Source organism: Pterocles gutturalis, unplaced genomic scaffold (genome assembly GCF_000699245.1).
Source record: "Pterocles gutturalis isolate BGI_N339 unplaced genomic scaffold, ASM69924v1 scaffold14578, whole genome shotgun sequence".
In the NCBI taxonomy this organism is placed as follows: domain Eukaryota; kingdom Metazoa; phylum Chordata; class Aves; order Pterocliformes; family Pteroclidae; genus Pterocles; species Pterocles gutturalis.
The window spans coordinates 1943-24003 of record NW_010123258.1 but is presented as its reverse complement, the minus strand read 5'-3'; the positions used below and the strand labels follow the sequence as shown (position 1 = coordinate 24003).

At 36.4% G+C, this 22061-nt stretch overlaps 1 protein-coding gene across 1 annotated transcript; it reads right to left on the bottom strand.

The window, feature by feature from the left end:
• Window positions 1–813: 813 nt before the first annotated feature.
• Window positions 814–20937, bottom strand: TMEM181 (transmembrane protein 181). Its single transcript, XM_010077845.1, has 17 exons — window positions 20870–20937; window positions 19681–19784; window positions 14933–14988; window positions 13542–13632; window positions 12824–12942; window positions 11605–11724; window positions 10139–10219; window positions 9055–9154; window positions 8142–8272; window positions 7405–7496; window positions 6271–6328; window positions 5497–5599; window positions 5348–5399; window positions 4616–4698; window positions 3413–3502; window positions 1820–1886; window positions 814–892 (listed from the first exon to the last, which is right to left on the bottom strand). The coding sequence occupies exons 1-17, from the start codon at window positions 20935–20937 to the stop codon at window positions 814–816; spliced, it is 1494 nt and encodes a 497-aa protein (XP_010076147.1).
• Between the last annotated feature and the right edge of the window lie 1124 nt (window positions 20938–22061).

Sequence of the window (22061 nt, the reverse complement as noted above, 5' to 3'; positions counted from 1 at the left end):
CTGAGATTTGTTGGTGCCTAAATATTTCCATTTGAAAGGGCTGTTTGAAAAAACAAAACAAAAATCAAAACAAACACTTCTGTTGTGGTGGCAAAGCATGTTATGAAACATGTATTATACAAATAATTTTGCACCACTGAGGCTATTTTGGCTCACTAGAACTTGACTATTTGCACATATCTTACAAACCTGGTAAACTCATGTAAATGAATTTTAAAAATGGTCGTTAAGTCTATATCACTTTTTCAAAGGAAGAATGGAAAGCTTGTGTTTTCTTGCATTAAAAAAAAAATAAAAAATCCCTAAAACACTTAATTCCCTGCCTCCAGCTCAGAAGACGAAGGCAGAAAATTGAAGGGGAAATGAGGCACTTCGTACAGCAGTGGGCAATATACAAAGGAGCTAACACAAATGTAACAGATGAATAACAATATGCTGTACATAATCCTCCAAAAAAACCCCCAAAAAATGAAGCAGCAAGGAAGCAATTTTAAAATCAGCATATAATCAGTCACTGATTAAAAGTGTCACACTTTTAAGTGGAAATAGACTTAAAGATTTTAGTCCACAGACACCCTGCTATTAGGCATTTTATGAGACATGTAAAATTTTTTTGTATTAAGTTTTCACCACAACCTTTTCAAGCATTATTTTTTCAGTTTTACCTTTGTAAACAGAAAGAGAAGCAAGATGTCCTTCCTGGGAGATGGTGTTCAGATGACAGCAGACTATAAGGAAGTCAAGGAAGTTGTCCATCTAGGAAAACTCCAAAATTGGTTTAATTCCACCTGAACAAGTCTGTCTACATCAAAATCAATCACTGTCCGATTCCTCTTTATACTTGGCTCTAATAGCTTGGCCATTCTGAAGTGGCATTTCTTCATAGTCACTCCTGTGAAATAGATACTTGTCAAAAATTCTGAACACAGTGTTCAAATAGGAAGTCCAAAATAATCAGGAAAGTTCTAAAGTACACTGAGGCATCAAATTGTTATTTGGGCAAGAAGCTGGTATCTTCCTTGTTGGGGATATGAACAATACATATGACTTCTCTCCAGAGGATGACACATAGTAAGAGTTATTCCAGTAACTACAAGCCACTCTTCACAAGGATTAGTATAGAAGCAAGCTGGTACTACTGCTACTCATCTAACTAAACAAAGGCGAGCTATCTCAGACAACGCAGATAGCTAGTTTAGCACCAACTTGTTCAGCTTTCTGCAGTCTTAATCCTACCCTCACTATTCCAGCCACTTCAGTGTCTTTTATAAGAAGTGAAGACATCAAGGGCAGGTAATGAGATTGTTCAGTGTCCAGCACAGAGAGGATGGGTTTTAAGTGCTACTATAATTCTCATATTAACAAAACCCACAAGTCTAGGAAGTTATACTAGATTTGATTATTATTTCAGTAAGTGATGGACACTTAAGAAGAGCCATTCACCTTCCCTGAAGCGTTTACATATAAGCTGCCTCTTTGCCAACTCCGCCTGACCCCTGAAACCCTTCTTGGTTTAAAAGGAAGTGCTTTCCTTTCACATCTCTTGCTGCCTTCACTCCATGGCCTGCCAGCATCTTGATACCTATTTACCTGTTTGTATCAGTGCCATTGCAATCCCTTTCAGAACCAAAAAAAAAAGAAAAAATAACATGCATTCTCATTGCATTTCTGTTTCAGAAAAAGGTTATGGTTCTGTTCTTTAGGCAGAATACTTTCACTAGCAACCTACAAAGTCTTCACTTATTTAATCAATATGGAAAACAACATTACAAAAATAATGCACTAAAATTAACTGTCCATAGGTATTTTATAATCTTACCCATAAATCACATCATCATCTGAATCATTCAGCATAGAAAAAGCGGGATTGTCTTTCAACTGTGATTCTGGAAAATACAAATAAGGGTTAATTTAGCATATTAAATATAGAAATGTGGCGGTACTTCTAATCCAACACTGAAGGAATAGACTCAACAACTTCCAAGGCAGTCACAACTACAATTCATATCCAAACAGGAATTCTCTCCTTCAAATTTTTCACCCTTCAGCTACAACATCATGGTATTCTTAAGAGTTAAGAAGATGACATAACTATCTCATCTCATTTTTAGATAGATATTTTCCATGTTGTATTAGCAGATTTCCTCCCCTGTGCAGTTTCCTATGTCATATTATCTCAAACTGCACATAAGAGCAATTAAGTCAGACTTCATTATTCTTAATCATTATTCAAAAGTTCATATGTATTTAAAAAGCACAGATTTCATCAACTTCTTGGTTATTTCTAAGCTACAAATATAAGTAGACCAAAGTTGTAATCCCTTGCATGCAAGGCAATGATCAGCCAGTTATTTTTCATCCTTGTAAACAGATGAAGGGAAGACTTATACCTTTATGGTGAGATGAAAGGAATCACATACTTCCCATTGGCTCTTTATGACAATTTCCTCTACCTTGTTTTAAGGCCTTAATTTCTTGCACAATCTATGCTGCTTAGCTGCAGTTCATAATTACATGCAAGTAAAATTCAATACAGCAGTTTGCCATAAACGTCTTTTTCCTGGCAGCTGTTTACTTTCTGCCTTCTGTAAACTAATACTTCTTACAACCTAATAGCAAGTTTTTAACTTTATCCTCATCCAGCCATTTCTCTTGTCTTTCTTAATGGAAAAATAGCTTTTTTCTGTAACAGTTCCATCCATCCATCTATCCATCCATCCATCTCTACTGTAAAAAATTTAGAGAAAAGACCAGCTCCACTATTCAGTGCCTTCCCCCTGCATACCTCTCAGCATGCAAGATGTGATTGAACAGGATACTAGATAATCCCATCTAGGCTCCCTTTCCCATGAAAGGGAAAGGACCAGATGATCTTTCCAGGTCCCTTCCAGCCTGGGCTGTCCTATGATTCTATATTTTAAACTCAATGCTTAAAGCAGATAATGCACTCAGTATAAATACTTCCTTTACAGAATCTTTATCTATTGGAGAGGGATAATGCTTTATAATCATCATGTGAGTCAGATTGCATCCTCTACACAGGAATGCAAAAACAGAAGTGCCACCAATTCAATCCTTTATCTGCCTTTACATGGGCTCTGTGCAGCCCTCTCCCCATAGCAAGCTCTCCAAAATTCCTCCCATGTTAGAGATCACCTTCAGTCCTACTTTTCCAAGTGTGTTACCTATTTCAGAGTCCAGTTTGCCAGCATGCCAATATATTAGAATAAATTACAAAGGAAGTCCTTATATTTCCAATACAGATTTGCTCAGGAGTAGTGCAGCTTCTGCTTATGTTAACTCAAAGAAAATTGAAACAGTAACAAGACAACCAAAATATAACAATGTTACACAGTATCTGCCAATATGCCCTCTTGTCATCTGAGTTTGGCAGACAATTGCTTACACTTACCATATAGTGCATTCTTTGAGGGGGAATACACGAAGGCTAATGTGTAGAGATAAAAGTTCAATAAACCATAAAATGATAAGAATTCTGCTGGTAGTAAGCGTCAAGGATATTGCTCAATATAGCTCTATACATACGAACTTTGGAAACAAGACCCAAACCATACAGAAGCTGTTCCGATGGAAAGAATGTTTACCTTGCTGAAGTTTGACAGCATGAATGGCTAAACAAAACTGCACGTTTTAAATTCAGTGACACTAATGTACTCAAGATCTTTCAAGGTAAAGATCCCAATGAAGACAAAGCTTTAACACAAGTAACATTTGCTCAGATAAGGTCTACTCTTGAGTGGTGGAGTGCATAGTAAATTGAATAGTTTTGCCTTCAATGCTAAAAGAAAGCTGAGAAAGTGAGGTGTTCAGGTGGGTTTTGCTTTGGTTATTTTTAAAACAGTTCTTCCTTGGCACAGTGATTGAGAAGGAAGGAGAAAGGACTATCTGTGGATAGAACTCTGAAGATGGCTTCTTGCCATCATTTTAGGAAAATACTAAAGACTTTACATATTGTTTTCTACTAGCTCCCAACACATATCTAAGCTTATCAGTAACTGGAGCAGTTGCAATCACATAGGCACTTTTAGAAAGTAGAATGAATTAGGATTTTGCGGTTCAGGTCCAGAAATACAGTTTGCAAGCCTGTTGCCAACAGACATCAGAAATAGTCTCTCTCAAGTCACTTAAATTCTCTGCTATGACCTCTTCCATGTGCAGACTTGGACCAATGCACAAAATGCATTTTCAGTTACTTCTAAACTACTAATTTCTCAAATATTTTTATATGCCTCATGCCAACTGATAGGTATACAGCAAATTGTATTCATGCAGGAAATACAGCCAAATGTGTCACAATAATTTCTTAAAGTTACTTGAATGCATGCATATCTAGGCCTTCATTGCTTTTGAAGAGTATCAAATACAGTTGTGATTTATGTGATGCAAACAAATTCAGCTGAAACTGTCTCAGCTCATAATCTTTACAAAGAGCCATTACAAAATGCTGAGATGAAACCTCAATCAAAATGGGCTGAACTCTAAAAGCCCACACAGAAGTGAAAGGTCTCAGTCCATAGGTACCTCATTTTTAAGTACCTCCTTCATGAAAACAGATTAACATTCCTAGTTGAGCAGTATCACAACACAAGGATATAATTCTGATAATGAGTTGACAGCTCAGCGACAAAGTTGTCCTGTAGAACTTGTGCTCCAAAGCGTAGGTAGAGTATAACAATGCTGTGGAAAAAAGTTAAAGCATATAGGTTTACTTTGTGTTTAAACCACAAAATTGAAATGGTAGCTTGATAGAGGAGTATATGAGAAAATAATTATGTTAACAGGCTGACCATTTATTTTAAGACACATTTGCTTTCATAGTCCTAAATTAAGAATGATTCTTTTGTGATTAAAAGTCAGCAGTCAACTGAGTAACGTGGAAAAAAACCCTCACGGTCTTATTTCCCTCAGATTTCATCCACTACAGACAATACAAAAGTCAACAGTAATTTCAAATAACTGCTTGGAGTGGGGGAGACAGATATTAACAATAATCTAAGAAACTAATTCTAAACTTCTGCTTTGACTAACTGAAGCTTACAAAACTCTTAAGAGAGGTGAACAGTGCACTGCAGATCACGCAGCAGTACAGAAAACATCTCTGCTAAGTGAGCCTCTAAATCTTGCAGTGTATTGCTGTGGTAACAGAAATAAAATAGAGTTAGCTCTAAAAGCCTCAAGAAGGGTTAAAAAAAATAATCTTGCCATAACAATCAAAAGACATTGCTCAGTTTCATTGACAATTTTATTATCAACAAAATGTATTCAAAGCCCTGAAAAAAAGGTTATAAAATTTACAGTATTGAGAAACGTACTTTGAAAACCTTACCTAATGACAAGCACTACAAAGGTTAATGCAGTCAAGAATTTTAACCTGAGATCTGAAAAAGATTGAGAAAAGTTGTTATTAGCGAATTTACACCTACATCTAAGAGAAGCAAGCCTGTTTGGGGAAGAATCAAAAGAAATATTCCTTACCAACATAAGGCATGTTACGAAGTTCTGAGCATGCCCTCACTATCAGGAACAAAAGGTAGAGAATGTATGTGGTTGCCACCACAAGGAAGAATATTTTCATTCCCTATAAGAAGAGTGTTAGTTTTTATTATTTAATGAGATTTGGTTTATTCCTTCTTTCCTCAATAGAAATCGTTGTTTCTCAAAGCACAAAATAGAATGGTCTATTTATTCAGGGAAAGTAGGCTCATGAAAAGAAGTACAAAATGAGGATGGCTATATATCAAGGTGGGCTTTTGGAGAATATAAAGGAAGGGTGTTTGACAGAAGTCATAATTGTGTTCACCAAGTTCACAGTGAGCTGAATCTCAATGATTTTTTAAAAACACAGCTCCTGAGAACAATGTAAGGGCCCATATAAATCAGATCTTCCTTTACAACAACAAAGTGTGAAATTTACTAGGACAGAGGATCTTGGCAGGAGTAAAGATGTACAAAACTGACTTAATAAGAGGTTTCTTTCAATCCCAACAGTCATGAGTCTGTGATTAAACTTGTGGTGTTGAGTCTCCAGATTTGCAAGACAATTTACTCTTCTCATTGGGATGGAGCTCGATATGGCCTATGCATGATCTAAAGCAAAATTTAAAAGTACCCCAGTCAGAATAAGACCATCTGACCAGTATTTGCTATTTTCTAAATTGTTATAGATTTTAATAGAAGAACAAACCCCACCTCCTTGTATTGCCTAACTCTACCCAAAAATTTAATAGCAAGAAAACATTTCTGACTTACCTGGAAATTACCTGTGTCAACCCTATATTGATACGTAGGATCATGTACTTCATTAACACTAGAAAAGATTCAAAATGAAAAAGTGCTACTTCCACCATTACAAAAGACAAGGTCAAAAAGGCGTATCAACCAAGAAACCTACTAAAGTTATTATACAGAATTTATAACTAAAGGTTTTAGCTGTATCAATTGGTGCAATGCCATTCATTCCAATGGAGTCATGACAATTTATATTACATGACAGCCTTCTTCTTCCCAAACTCAATTTTAAAGGAATATGAAGGATTTCAGTTGTGATCATGTCTAATCTCCCCACTTATTTTTTAGAAAACATATAATCTTGTAAATTCCTACAAGCCTTTAGGATTTCATGTTTAAATTTTATCCTTGGTGATAAAAATCATACTTAAGAAATAACTATGGTGTAAGCCCTTCCCTCATAGCAATTCTGCTGATAGGGCATTAGCACAAGCATTTCCTGAAACTGCACTGCTTTCAACAATGTACAACGGCATGGAGAAGGTTAGAAGGTATCTTCCTTCTGAGAAATAAAATGAGAGACAAACACTTGAGACTAAAACAGTTCAGAAACTACAAATGTACCAAAACTGAGAAAGTTTTCTGTGTGGGGAAAAGTAACACCTTTATGTTAACACAACAAACTGGAAAAAAAAAAAGAGAGAAATGCAAAACCAAGCAAAAGAACTGAGTTTTGAGGAGAGATAGTATAGCTTGACTAAACAGTGTCAATACCAGTTGTGCAGGTTAAATAGTTGAGAAAGTTTGGTCAAACTGTGTAATAGTTAACTATAGAGAAACTGTTGCCTCAAATATTAAAAGCTAATTGGGACAAAGTGGTAGATGGAGTATTGTAGGGAGCCATAACATATTGACAAAGTAGTGATTTCTAGATCTCACTCTGATTTACAAAATTACATACTACTAAATCACCCATGGGGAATTCTGTTTTCAAATCAGTCACAATTTGCAAAACAGAAAGATGTAAGAATTTGCACTCCATTCCTATATCACAGTCAAGAGCATTAAGAAGCAGATACCACTAATTATAAGTAACATTCTCATTCTTGAACACTCTCAGCTCATTACTTTTGCACTAAATTTTAAATGACTTACGTTTGCCATATTCCTAAAGTAACAGAGGCCAGCCACAATAGTCCAACAATAAAGAATTTAGGCAGATAGAAAGTTAAGCACTTCCTTTCCCCCTGTTGAGAAAACAATAGTGTGGTGAAAAATGGATCCACATTTGAGATTTCATTCATTCTTGACAGAATAAAATAACTCTCATCTTTGTTTTGTTCAATATGGACTAGATTAAGAGACATGTCTTCTGTATTTTTAACCTGCACAGGTGATTACAGAAGACAAAAAATTGTATCATCATTTGTATTAGTAAGATACAGTAGAAAAGAAATCCAATCCAAACATCCAATTTATAAGGTCCCATTTATTTCACTGATACTGCACCTATAGGAATATGCTCCAGAATTCATATTTATCTTATGCAGTATTCTAAAGTGGTTTAAAAAACAATCAACCACCATATATGACATCAAAACCCTTCAAGCAAGAACAAAGCAAAATGGCATCGTAATTCTGAAGACAGTCTTGCAGTAGTTTAGAGTAGGCTGTCCCATCTATCTCATTGAGGCATGGTAGCCTCAAGACAATCTACTTTACCTTTACCACAAATCGTTTTAACTCCAAAGCTTCATGTGTCACGTGGTACTTTAAGAATAAAATAAATGTCTCTTTTTTAAAAATTTGGTTTCATTTTTGTCACCTTTTGAGAGAACTGAAAAAACAAGTACTGTCTTCTCAGTCAGTAGTAGATAATGTTGCACCTGTACCTGTACTCTTATGCCATGGTAGACACAAAGCCAGAACAACAACAATGCACACAGAAACAGTGACTGGAATAGATCATCCAGCATTCCAGGAAACCAGCTGTTCACCAGAAAAGAAAGTGGGAAAAATGGATCTGTAACAAAATAAGAAAAAAAAAGTTAAACAGAGGGGGGAAAGCAGTTTTTTCATTATGAAAAGTAAAGCAGAATGTATCTTCAGAGGAACAAAAACCCCTAGATTTTTTCAAAGTAGACCAGTAAATTAAGTTCAAGTTTGCTGTATCAAGAGTATTTTGCAAAGAAAATGGTGCCTCCAGCAGCAATCCTCTGTGCTACAGAAATATTCTGAAACAGTTGCCAACATTTCTAGAGGATTTCAGGTTTTATTAGACTTTCTACTAAACCACCGTTCTTGGTGATAACCTAAAAAAATTATCACAGAATGACTGAAAGGCAAATATTCTTTTGGTACTGCTAAAGAGTGCTAGAATTTGATGTGGTTTACCAGATTAAAAGTAGCCTTCATTTTTAACTAAACCATGAGTATGTGAAAAATGAAGAAGTAAGACTTAGCAGACAAATACAGAAATTGCATTTATATGTCACTATATGAAAGGGTCAGTGTGGTTGCAGCCACCCCTTCCAATCAGAGCTTTAAACAGAGTTGACATTCACATGACTGAAAAGAATGAAACCCACCTGCTCATTATGCCCTTGAATTTGATAACACTTAAAAAAAGGTCAGTTTTTGTTTTAAATTAGTTTTCTGAAGCCTTATAAAAAGCTGCTTGTAAGTTCAAGGCCAAATTCCATTTTGCCTTCTCTCTTGCACACACACTCTCTTTTTTCTTTTTCTTTTTCTTTTTTTTTTTTTTTTAAAAAAGGACCTTTTCTAAAAATTCCAGGATGCAAGTACCATTGTAAAGTAGCAGGAGGGGAAGAAGGATGGACATCCATTTCTGTTCAATACCCCAGTCTCTCATGGAGAATTTCCGGAGGGAATGCGCAAACAGACACTATAAAACAACAAAAACTTATAAGGAAGGAATACAGCCTTAATGGTTTTACCAGAGTAAAGAAATAACACAGCACATTGCAAAGGCTACTTTCACGAGGTCTTTGCCACTGAGAACATTGTAAAACAGGAGCCACATCTCCTAGCTTCTACTTCTGCTTCAAGTTTTCTGGCTTACCCCAATGCAAATTGAGCAAACTGAGAAGGAAACCAGCTAGTTTCCTACAAATCAACAATGTATGAGAAAATATTGCCTCATTACTGGTCACACACTACCAAAAACTTCCACTTAAACTCACTTCAAAAAAAAAAAACACATATTCCATATCACATTCAGTTACCTGTTGAGTGACATCATCTACGTGAGAAAAATGCTATGCAAGTGTTCGGTGCTTTAGTGTCCCCACTCTGAAAATTCTGCATTTCAGATTTTATGTTGATTTATTTTCAGAACACTTCTTTTCCAAGGGCCAGACCAGGTAGGAAGGGAGAGATAATCTAAATCGTAGCATAATTTAGGTTGTAAGGGACCTCTGGAGGTCACCTGGCTCACACTCAAGGCAGTGACGACTTTAAAGTTAGAGCAAGGTCATATTCAACTGAGTTTTGTTCACTTTCAGAGACAGAGAGCCCACACTCTGGGCATCCTATTACAACGTCTGAGCCTACCTGCACCGTAAAAAAAATATTTTTTCTAGCATCTAATTACAATTTCCTTTGTTTAAGCAAAATTCTTTTTGTTAAATTCACAATCAGGGTTTTAGAAAAGGTTTTCCTATTTATCCTATTTTCTTAATATCCCTTCAATACCACTTGTAAAAGCATAAAAGCAGCAACTACATAAACGTTTTAGAAATATTTTTAAACACATTCAATGATATCTCAACTCTGCTGACTGGGGTTAAGTTACTAAACACAGCACTACAAAGCAGTGTTATCAGCTGCCTACACAATATACTCTAGAAAAACTGGAACCAAATCTTACCGTGACCATAAAAGTAAGAACTACAAAGACAAATCTGAACCATATTTCCACTTGTGAAAAAGTTGGATTGTAGGTTTTCCACTACAAAAAAACAGAAGAAAAGCAGCCAATGAACAATGTTTTGATAGGGTACACATAGCATCAATAATTGACACTTTCAGCAGATATTTAAAAGTCCTCTGGCTTTTCAAAATTTAAAGGTATAACCGAATTCCACCATGTCACCATGGAAAGACTAAGATAAATGCATACCCACAGGACTACCTGACGAAAAGATAACCCTTTTACCCTGCCACTGTGTAACATATTCAGTGTGCTGTCATATGTTAAAGCATTTCTCAAGACAAAAAGGATGTTCTTCATTGATTTCAATTGCACTTTAATTCAAAGTTTGAATGCCAATAATTGAGTAAATCCAGTATATTCTTCTTTATTACCAAGGTCAGATGCATAAATTGATAATTAAGAGGTTGATAAGGTACAGTCATGCTTCCTGTAATGAGTTTGTTTTCTTAAGCTTATTCTCTGTTTTCAAAAGTTGAAAAAAAAAAAATCAAGTAAGTGAAGAATAAATGAGCTAACCAGAAATAAAGAACTTTTTTCATAGATTAAGGAGGAAAAGCTCCTTCTTCCTCTCTAATTATTAGAAGGGCACTAGAATATTACAAATATTAATATTCAGGAATTTCAGTTAGTATATAAAAACCACTTTTGCTTTACAGTAAGATTTTTGCTTGCTACCTGCTCTGACATACCAAATGTTGCATGCTGGTAGAATATACCATAGTAACCTGTATTATAAATTCCATTTAGTTCCATTTTCTCCCAGTGCAAATGTTTCTAAATTCCTTTTTTGAGCCACACAGCACACACTGATGATGTTACTGTTTTATAAGCAATCTTTAGCAATAAGAACTGAGATAGTTATTTCACTAGGGATTATTTTAGTGAATCATTTTATTAGCCTGATTATTTTTCTCTTTCTCATAAGCACAGTTCAAAAAAAAAAATCTTCATTTTTCTTTGAGTTTGTTAAATCTTTCTAATCTATGCTTTTGTAAGGTCTGGAAAAATCTTGCTAATTCAAATATATCTACTGGAAAGGCTGAAAAACATATCATGCTTTAGAGAGGCAACATATAAGCAAATGTAGAAAACTGGATGTTCTAGTCCAGCTTGCCAACTGTTAAAAATATCTCCCAGGAATTAGACTAAATTTATCTGTTCCAGAGAACACCATTAGCAGTTCTGAAAAAAAAACATCTTTCCTTATAGATTTAAAAAAATTGATCTAGACCCTTATTAACAGCAAATGCTATAATAGTTCCAACATTAGTAGTGACAGAAATTATTATGCGTCTTTATGCTTACGTTCAAAAATTAGATAATCTTTAAATTACAGTTAGAGCAGATTTCTACAGCACTAGTAAAAGATCTCTTTTGCTAGTATAAAACTTTATACTTACTGTGAAAGTAATATTCTGGATGGTGTATGTTAACTTATTTAGATCTTCAAAGCTAACAAATATATTGTACTGAGTGTAGTTCAGGTAGCCAAGGTGAGCAACAATGATTTCGCTGCATTTCTGTGAATACATACAAGTGAAGAATAGAATGTAAAAGCCTTCAATTTATTCCAGAATATGCACTGTTAGTATAGGTTGGAGAATTTTTTTCCAAATGGTCAGATATTGATGATATTTATTACATGCCTTATCTATCTTGATCAGTCAGAATAAGACTCAAGACCCGCAGACAAAGAATTTCTTGAAAGATACCAGACAAAGCAGAAGAAACTGACAAAGTCAGTCAGCAGGATCAAAGGTTGAACCAATAAACAAGGGCTATCTTTTCACTACAGCTGGTGAAAGCAACTGCTTGCGGCATGAGGAAGGATCTGAATAACTCTGTCAGTCAAGCTCTAAGTCATCAGATTGTGAGATGCAGCTATCTTGTGCTAACTAATTTCTAAAAGTTAAAAGGAGGAAAGAGAGCCCAAGCATATTGCTCTCTTGGCTGTGTGTAATTAAATCTAATGGAACACTGTTCATTAACTTCTGTCGATTTCATATATATGTATCTATATAAAAACTTGTTTACCCTTATCACAAAAAAAATTCAGCTATGCCCTCCTTAAAAGCCTTGCATCTGGAGAAGCTGTTTTAGATGTCTCTAAGCTCAAAAATTTCAGTGCAAATCATACTAGGAACTCAAAACCTTAAACATTTATTCACAGGTGGCAAGAAATTTGGCTTTTTCAGAACACAGATGCCAGCTGATTTCAACCAGACTCTCTGCTAGGACTTGGAGGAGAATTTTTCTCTCCTCTGGAGCCCTATATCCAATATTCTACTACAATATTCCTTTCTTCAGTACTGCTAAATCTGTTTAGGTGACTAAAGCAGGACACACTGCTTTGCTGGCAGAGAGCTACTCTTAACAAGAAAGAGGGGTCTTAAGAGGTAACAGACACAAGTCATAGAAGTAAACAGAAAAAGATGGATAGGTGTGTATCTTGCTTAGCATTACTAGCTAGGTTGCAGTTATAAATAAAACTATGCTCCAGAGTCTTTCCTGAGACATTCTTAACATATATATTCCTGTCATTTGCAATGTAATGTAACATGAACACAAATAGATTTAAAGAAAATGTACTGCATCAGTTTTGTTTAAGCAGGCACATACTTGTGCACAACTGAGTAATCTCGTCCGATTGTGAACCTGATTATTAACATACGGTGTGCTTCCATCCTTCACCACTCCAAGTACTTTGACTGTCATAGTAACATTCTTTTTGAGGGATACTGTAATTAAAAGAGAAAACATTAAGCTATTGCTACATGCAGAAATGAAATCTCAAATAAGAGTTCCAAATACAGTTTAAAGCTGAGTAATCTTTAGACATCATATAAAAGTTATTCGGTTATACTTTACTACAGTAGGGGTCCAGTATGTTAATAAAAAAAACCACAAAACTTTTTATTTATATACTTAGGCAGTAAGTCACAAATGCCCTGTACTGAACCTTGACAGATTAACAATTACTAATACAGTATTCCTCACATATTTACAGGGAAGTTTTTTTGAAAAATTAATATCATTACAATCTACACATCTAATTACCCCAAAAGTGAAGGAAGAGAGACACAGATTCTCTAAAAACTACTGCTTTCACAGAAATAACAAACAACTTCTCTCATATACCTTTTGCTTCCCGTTCTCAAGACCAGCACTGTACATGTTTTTACTGGGAGCAGGGGGTGGAAAGGGAGAAACTGTATCAGAGGAAAAACCCACCAACCATAGCCAGAAAACAACAGGATCACATATGTGACAGATAAAATTAAAGATACAATATACAGGTTGCTGTAGCAGTTTCCTGAGAATTAGGTAAGATTCTCACCATCATGCTGATCCAACTCAACTATGCAGGTCAGCCACAGCTGCTGATTGTAAGTAGACAGTGGTGGCGAACTTAAATTAAATGGCTTCAGCTGTAAAAAACCCCCACAAGGTTAGCACCAGCCATTATTCTGCTAGGTGATATATCTGTAGTTACAATGATGAAAGGCATGTTAATTATGTTTGTGACAATATTTTTGGGAATAGATTTAATAAGTGCTACTCTGTGGACAGTACGGTAAGCAGCTCAAAAATAAGTCTTCCAGAGAAGCAGCTTAAATAGCACGCGTATTTTGCACAGCACTGAAGTAAGGAAAGGTACAACCTACTTAAAGCACATAAAAGCAGCAGCAATAAAACAAAAAAAGTTCAGATATGAAAACCAAAATCCTGACACCTAGCCTGAAAATAAAAAGTCATTTCTAGCACTTTATATCAAAAGTCAGGTTTGTGACCCCTCATCTGTTATACAGTTTTAAACCTGTTCAACTATAATTATAAAAACAACTATTTTTCCGCTAGGTTTCTTAAAAACCACATATTAATTTCAAAAGCATGGAAGATATCACTAACAAATAAAACCTACAAGCAGGAAAGACTTTTCTTGTTTGATATAAAAATATGCTTAAAAAAAAAATCCACCCATAGTACAATACCAATCCAAATATATGCAGGTGACTAAGAGACCAAAAAAGGAAGCGTTCCAGTGTATTTAAAGAAAATTTACTTAAAAAAAAAGCTAAACTAAACAACAAAACCTTTTTAGCACTTTCACACAAATTACTTTAGATATCAGGTTGACAGTGAAGAGCTAGACAGAAATAAAGATGTAAGAACTGAGAACCAAAATATGAAAGCTTTCAAGAAAATTAATGTGAAGGTTCATGTTAAGAAGCCAGATCCCATGTCTTGGTCGCATGACAGAGTACTGTTAACAAGAAAAATAAATATTCCTTCCCAGCTGATAGAAAGGAAGATCACAAGAGGGTTATCATTAGTTGCCACTGAAAGCATTGTTTTTCAGTTTATGTTCTCAGTTTCTATTTCTGGACCCCCTACAAGAATCTCCAACATGAACTCACCAAGGAATCCTATCAACACTCGGGTGCTACTTTATCAGAAATTACTGTGCAGAAACATAACAGAATTCTTTACCTAACCTGCTCACAAAAGTAAGAGACTACAAATTGCTGCTGGGACACTCATGAAATAACACAGTGGTAGTATAATATTGCTTGTTCAATTTCAAACTGGAAAGCGCCATGTGGCCAATAAGTTTTCCAGTAAAAATCTAAATACTTAAAATAATTTGGGGGAAAGCAGAGAATGTTTAACATTAGTGACATCAAATAAAGCAATTCATGTAATGCAACTATATTAATTAACTCTTACCTTTAAGCTGTTATTTAAATCAGTTCTTGCTACAGAAGTTTCAATTACATTAGGACCTACACAATATATGAGAAGGAAGAAAGAAAACAATATTGAAGTATGTGTATTATTGATAAGTAACAACATACTAGATTTCAAAAGACTGTATGCAATATCTCCCTGCAAAGCAGGTGAATAGTATACCACTTTTCAGATGTTTAAGCTGAAAGGTAAATCACTTGGACATTTCAATATAATTAATAAACTTGGCCTGAATGTTCCTTTAAGCCTCTCTGCCATAGTATTTTTAGGCATGATTAAATAAGAAGTAAATTATAAATCATGAAGTCCATGTCAGAAGCGCTGCATGTGCACTCTAAACTGCTACAACAAACCATAGGGTATTTTTCCCAAGCTAAGCTGTACACTGCAGTCATGAAAATATCCAGCTACAGAAAAAGCACCAGTGGCACGGTTGTTACAGCAACTTGAAGCTCAACAAGGGCTGTAAAAACTACCTTAAAAACCAGCATATTTAACTGCAGCATAAATTTTCTATAGCTAAAGTGCTACAATTACTTGATTTTACATACAGCATAGTGACTGTAATGCATTGCACTCAAGGCTCAGGTACCAGGGCAAACACATCCTGTTGTATTTGAGTGCATGATGCTAATGCCTGTTTATGTATGTGTACTGTGCTTGCTTGTACAATCACAACAGTACTTTCTGGCTAGTGCTGGATTTTCATCACAGTAGTCTGTTCAAGCCAAGAAACCCACGTCTGCTTATGAACATTTCTTAGTCTACTCAGATGGGGCCCCTCCTTTTCTGTAGAAATCTGAGGCTATAATATATTATGTATGCAGTCTCAAAAATAAACTGCATAAAAGTTCTATAAACAATATAGCCTAAAACAGACAATCAATTTAATTAATGGAGTTTCACGTCCAGTTGTAGTGGGAAATGTTCAGCTCGCAAACAGACTTTTCATGCAACCGTTCCTCCAATCTTTCTGGATATAGACACACATACTTAACATGTACTGATCAGCTGTACCCAGCCACTCATCTCCTGCTTCTAGTTCTGTATGCTGTAAATGGGAAGCAATGAAATCACAATTTACGTTAGAAGAGACTTCCAGAGGCCATCTAGTCCACCCTCTTGTTTAGCTAGATCGGGTTGCTCAGGGGCATGTCCAGTCAAGTCTTGAACACCTCTAAGGACAGAGACTCCCACAATCTCCCTAGACAACCTGTTCCAGGATTTAACCATACTTACAGCAAGAAAAAAAATCCCTAATATCTAACAGGAATTTCTTGTGTTCTAGCTGGTGTCTGTTGCCTCTCACCCTATCAGCATGCACCTCTGAGAAGAATCCAGCCCCGTCTTCTGTGTATCCTCTAATAAGGTAGTTGTAGAAAGCAGTAAGGTTTCCCTTTAACTTTCTTAGATACGCAGGAACATATGGTACTGAGGAGAAGAGGAATGTCTGCGTGTATGTACATACACAAAAGCATGTACTCATGTATGCATAAGTACATACACAAAAGGACTAAACCAGAAAAATGAAAGAGAGGAGTAGGAAAAGGTCTCTATCTATATACCAGGGTGTGAACAAACACAGAGGAGATGTATAGCTGGTAGGGACATAGGCAAGACATATATGTGTGTATTTGGGTCACTCTAGAGGCTTCCCCGTCACAGTAAGAGCTCTCTGTCCAAATGGTGTCTCCCCTTACGTATTTGGTCTGGCAATTTAATGCAATTTATTAATCCTCAAAACATGCTGTTTCAGCCACAAACTTAGTATTAAAAAAATTATGCAAGAAAAGCAGTCTTGCACAAAGACCATGGACTTCAAAGTTACTACACAGAAACAATGGAAAAGAAGGAAGTTTGTAAGTGAGCAACATGGGATCATTCTGTGCAAGTAGTATTTCTAGTTAGCTGTCATGACAGTTCTGAACATGCAGCATTGCTTGGGTTTCTATAACCACTCTAATTATAATATTAACCATCTTACAGACTTTAAATGGAAAAATGAAGAGTTTCACCCATCACACTCAAAGCTTCATATTAGAATTACAGTTCAACTTCAGTGAAAGCCACCCACTATAAAGTCAGTTCTGCATCATTGAACTTTTCAGTTCTCAAGTACATATAAACAGGGCAGAGTTTCAGAAGGCATTTTTGTTTTGAAAAGCAAAATTCAATCTAATTAAGAGCTCACAGTTGATAATTACTGAAATATGATAGCTTAAGTCTTAACAAAAACAACAGAATGAGCCTTTTTAAAAAGGTTGTTTATACCAGAAGATATGAACCAATATTGAGGCAAAGAGATCAGGTTTTAAGAACAGGAATAAAAAAAATAATGAGGTTCCACTGATATAACTGATACTCCTCTAACAAGCAATATATTAAAGCTTTTTAAAGAAACTGACCAAAACAATGTTGTGGTCATATTATTTAAAAAATGGTGATTAAATTACATTGTTACTGTTGTTCTTTTAGTCTTGCTAGGTTAACAGATTCATATCTGAAAGCAAAGAACCAGCCTGAGGCAGTGAACAGGAAAACTGCACAGGTACAGAAAATGAGCCCCACACCTTGTATTTTCCTTGCATTTGTCTCACTCCAAAGATAACATAGAACCATTGTGAAAAGGAAAAGAGAGTGACTGTAACTTGAGGAAAATTAAACTATCTTGTTTTCTCAGACAAGAAGCAAGACTTCTGCTAGGCTTCCCAAACTACAGACAGAGATGTTGAGTATGGGCAATGGCATATTCAAGTAGCATAGAAAACATGGATGTATCTCCCACTTTTTCATTTACTTAGTGGGCTTGGTGAGTTTTGCTCAGACTGCACCCTTTAATGAGCAAGTACCCTATTGTTAGTGCCCCTCCCTCTATTCACAGGAAGCCAGGAGCTGTCAAGAAAAGCCACCAAACACATCACAGTAAGTGTTCAGTGGGTCTCCTCCCAAGGTAAACAGCATTCTTTCAAAAATAATTAAGCTATAATAATGAACTGTGTTCATGCTTTATCAACAAAACTATCCAGCAAACCAATCTGACACAGACAAGAATCTCATAGCTGTGCCAGTTCCTGAAGTGCATCACAGGTGAGTCATGAGACCCCAGCAGGGTACAGACAACCAAGCATTGCTTACAGCAGCCAAGTCCCCTGGACCAAAAGCAACCACATCACCAGATCGCTCTGCACACAGAGTGCAATGCAACACACCAACACAGCTCTCTTTCAGGTTCTGCTACCAATCAAGAATTAAATGCTCAGTTTTCTCTTCCAGGAGCACTGCTTTTTGCCTAGTCTCCTGTAAAACAGCTTTCTTGCATTTCTTGCAACTGGGTAGTATAAATACACAACTGAAGATATGGTTCACTTTTTAAGTCAAATAACCAAATTACAGTAAATTAAGTCCAGCTTTTTTTTTCTTTATCATTCACATAAAATGTATTTTTGTAAATGCATTTATGCAGTATTTCAGTGGCCAAACAATGGCCTGAAGGATGCCCTTCAGCATCCTTAGGCAAGTCACAGGTCATAAAGGTTAACCACTGATATTCCTAAAACTCTATTTGGACTTCAGGCTGCTACAATAAACCAAATAACAGGAAAGAACGTTTTATTTCACAGACAAATTTTATTATTTAATGCTGTTATGAACAATGTACTCCCTACAAGGCACAGATAGGCACAAAAAGTCCAAACAGCTGCCTCTAATTAACCCCCTCTTCTTTCCAAGGCAGGCAAGAGCAGATGAGTCCCAGGCCTGAGCAGCCTGTCTCGTTCTAAAGGACATGAAGGACAGGGCAGAAGTAGAGACAACACTACAGACAGGTCAAGAGGTGTCAGAGTGGAACAGGAGAACACACTAGGTGATGTGGAAATAAGCAATAAAGTGGGGGAAGGTGGTAACTTCCTTAAGTAGCTCTTACATGGGGGACTGGGTTGCTTAACAACTACAAGTCCCTCCCTTTTGCTCTCCCTGTCTGTCACTTCTGTCAACTTCTGTGTTGACAAAGCTATCCTGACTGCAGAGTATTAGCTCATTAACACTGCAGTCATAGCATATTAACTTCTCTTACAGGGACATTTTAGACCTGGAACTGCTCTCTGCCAAGAACTACAGAAGGCTTCCATGCTTTCCATCTGCCTCATGCCACTCTGCATCTTTGTCAACCAGACTTCTACAAATCTCTCTGATCTCCAGCATAAGTTTCCAGGCACTAAGTGCTTAGTCTCCCAGATCACCTCATGACTCCCACAAAGGCCTCTGAAACCAGAGATCTAAGCTCACATATGTTTGACAACAGAAGTTCACATTTTTACATCACTAAAATATTTTAGATTTCTGTGGCACTTATCACCCAAACGTCTAGAAGGCTTTACAAACAGTTATCGATTTCCTCAAAGGAAGTGATTAGCACCACCATTCTACAGACTGAAATACAGAGAAAATAATTTAACAGTCTGCAGAAAAATTATGTTACAATGACGCTGCTTTTGGTTTACTTTACTGACTCTTCCCTGCAAAGCAGTTGCAAATTTAAAATCTGTGTAGGTAGCACTCCTGTGAAAAAATGAGATGGAAGAAACACTCTCCCCTCCCTGTCAAAAGTAAAGCTTCCTCAGACATCTCAGGGGGAGGAAGCTCATTAGCACGTTAATACATCTGTAAATACCAACACATCTAGACAAGGCATACAACACCATAATCATTTTAAAAGACAGCATCCTTACCTGCTATTCCTATGAAGACTGTCAGACCAAAACAAACAAAGAATACTACAAAGACCAGGACAAAATGCCGCTTGGACAGTGTGTATAATCGCATCGGTGCCAGCCTGCAGGAAGCAATAGAAAGCACAGAATTAGCTGTTCTTCTAGAAGAGTGAAAAAAAAATAGATCCCATTCATTCCTCTACAAAGAGAAAACTAAACTAAACTCTGTGGTAACATGTAACATTAAGAAAAAAAGAAATAATTATTGCTGCTTTATAAAGGATAACTAATAGGAATTATTAGACATATGCATGTGCATGCACACCCACACCCCAAAATTAAATTTTGCCCATTCTTTTTATGCCAGTATTTTCTATTACCCTAAGACTTGAGTGAGAGAAAATATTTAACTCAGAGGAGGGAAAAGTTACATTTTTTTAGTTCATACGTTAATAATTTAAACATGCAAGACACCATGTCTGCTGCAGTAACAACTTAACCTAAAGGGGCTGATGTCACTAACAACTCAGTTACCTGCACAGGATCTTGAGTTTTCTACACCCCTATCCATATATGCACTTCATCCCTGCAGAATCACCCTAACAAGGAGCTCAGGCTCTGCATTCTTGTCTGAGCTCCACCAAAGCTTGGAAAATAGAAACCTGAACCTAAGTTTATTATTAGCCACTTAAACACAGATACACATAAGCAATGATATCTATTGCACAACTGGTTGGTGGTTATCATTAGGTTAAAGACAAAACAGAGGGAAAAAAAGTATCAAAAGGACCAATTGCATTCTCTTGAAAACAGGTAACTTCCAGTTCTGTTAGCTTATGCAAAATGTGACCAAAGAATTAATCCTACATAACATATCCCTCCTCTACCTTCCTTCTTATTAAATCCATAGTTCAAAAAAGAACAAACCCACTGTGTTTCAGAATACATCCAACATTTATTTTTGGGTTAGACAGAACTGAGCCACCATATAGTTGATTTTCAACTGCTATACCAGTAGGCACGATCACAGAAAGCTGCACTTTTTATACAGGAAAGCTGTAGGACTGTGGGTGGGGGGTGGTGTTGTTTTCTGGTAAAACTGTAGGAGCACCACCACGGAAAGAAATGAAAGCATAAGTCGTCAATGACAGTGCTCCCTTTCAGCCTGGAGTAAAATTTATTTTCACCAGCTGAATGGTGCTCTTACTGGTTCACCACATTAATGAAGAAATGCAGAAAAGGTGGTGGAATCCTTTCCACAAGCCCAGCCGGCATCCTGGGACCAGGTCCTCCAGGCCTACATGCCCAGCAACCCTTAAAAGCAAGGCAAACAATTGACTTTAAACCAATGAAAGGATTTAATAAGAACGTAAATTTTCTTTAAGAATCACTGCATAATCACATTATTCCTTTACAGTAAAGTTTGAAAGATCCAAATCTTAATTTAACTCATAAAGGTGGTAGGGAAGGGAAGAAAAACGCACAAAGTAGTAAGAACTGCAAACAAATAACTGTAAATGCTACAAGTTTGCACAAACTGGCTGTACAGGACTAGAGAGACAGCACCTACTAACACAGTGTAACTTCCCTTGCTACACACCATTATCCTGAGCAAAAACCCCACACCAGTCTAAATAAGAATAGCTGATTACACAGGCAAAAAAGCTTAAATTGTACACAAAATTATCACAATCACAAAGAGGAACAGATCATATCTCAGCTGCAGAGATCATAATAAAGTCACAGAAGTCTCTCAGAAAAATATGATTTTAAGTTGACTTTGAAAAATGCCAATCAGTAGAGGCATTTCAAACTGGGATGTGTCTGCACAACTTTTGCAGGGATGTAACTACAGCATTTTCCTTAAATCAGTGCCTTAACACCTCAGCCTTTGTGCACTTAAACCACTTTAAAGCTATTATATCTGTACTAGTATTAAAATAAGTAACTAATCAATTAAGATGCATTTTCCTATCTGTTCCAAGGGCTCTTTCAGATCCACAGATGACCTGGTATTCCCTGTCTGCCTAAGAACACCATGTACGGGATATTATCTTGAGATACCAAAATACTAATCTTAACAAGAAAATCCGTGGTGTATAAAAATGGTACATATGATGTTGATATGCCTAAGTTAACTGTAAGAGTTCAAGTGGATACCAAACGCTTCATGGAAGTGCACCCACTGAGGACAACTGAATACACAGAAACAGGTCTGGATGGGAAAGTCCACGGGTTGAGAACAGCTGATGATTTAACAGCTACAGTCTGATACAGGATACTTCTGATTTGCTATGCATATTCTTGGTTCTTTTGATCAGCTTCCTAATTTCCAAGTTTTTGCAGACACTTCAAAATGCATAATACGAACACGAAAAGCAGTTTCATCTCCACAGTCC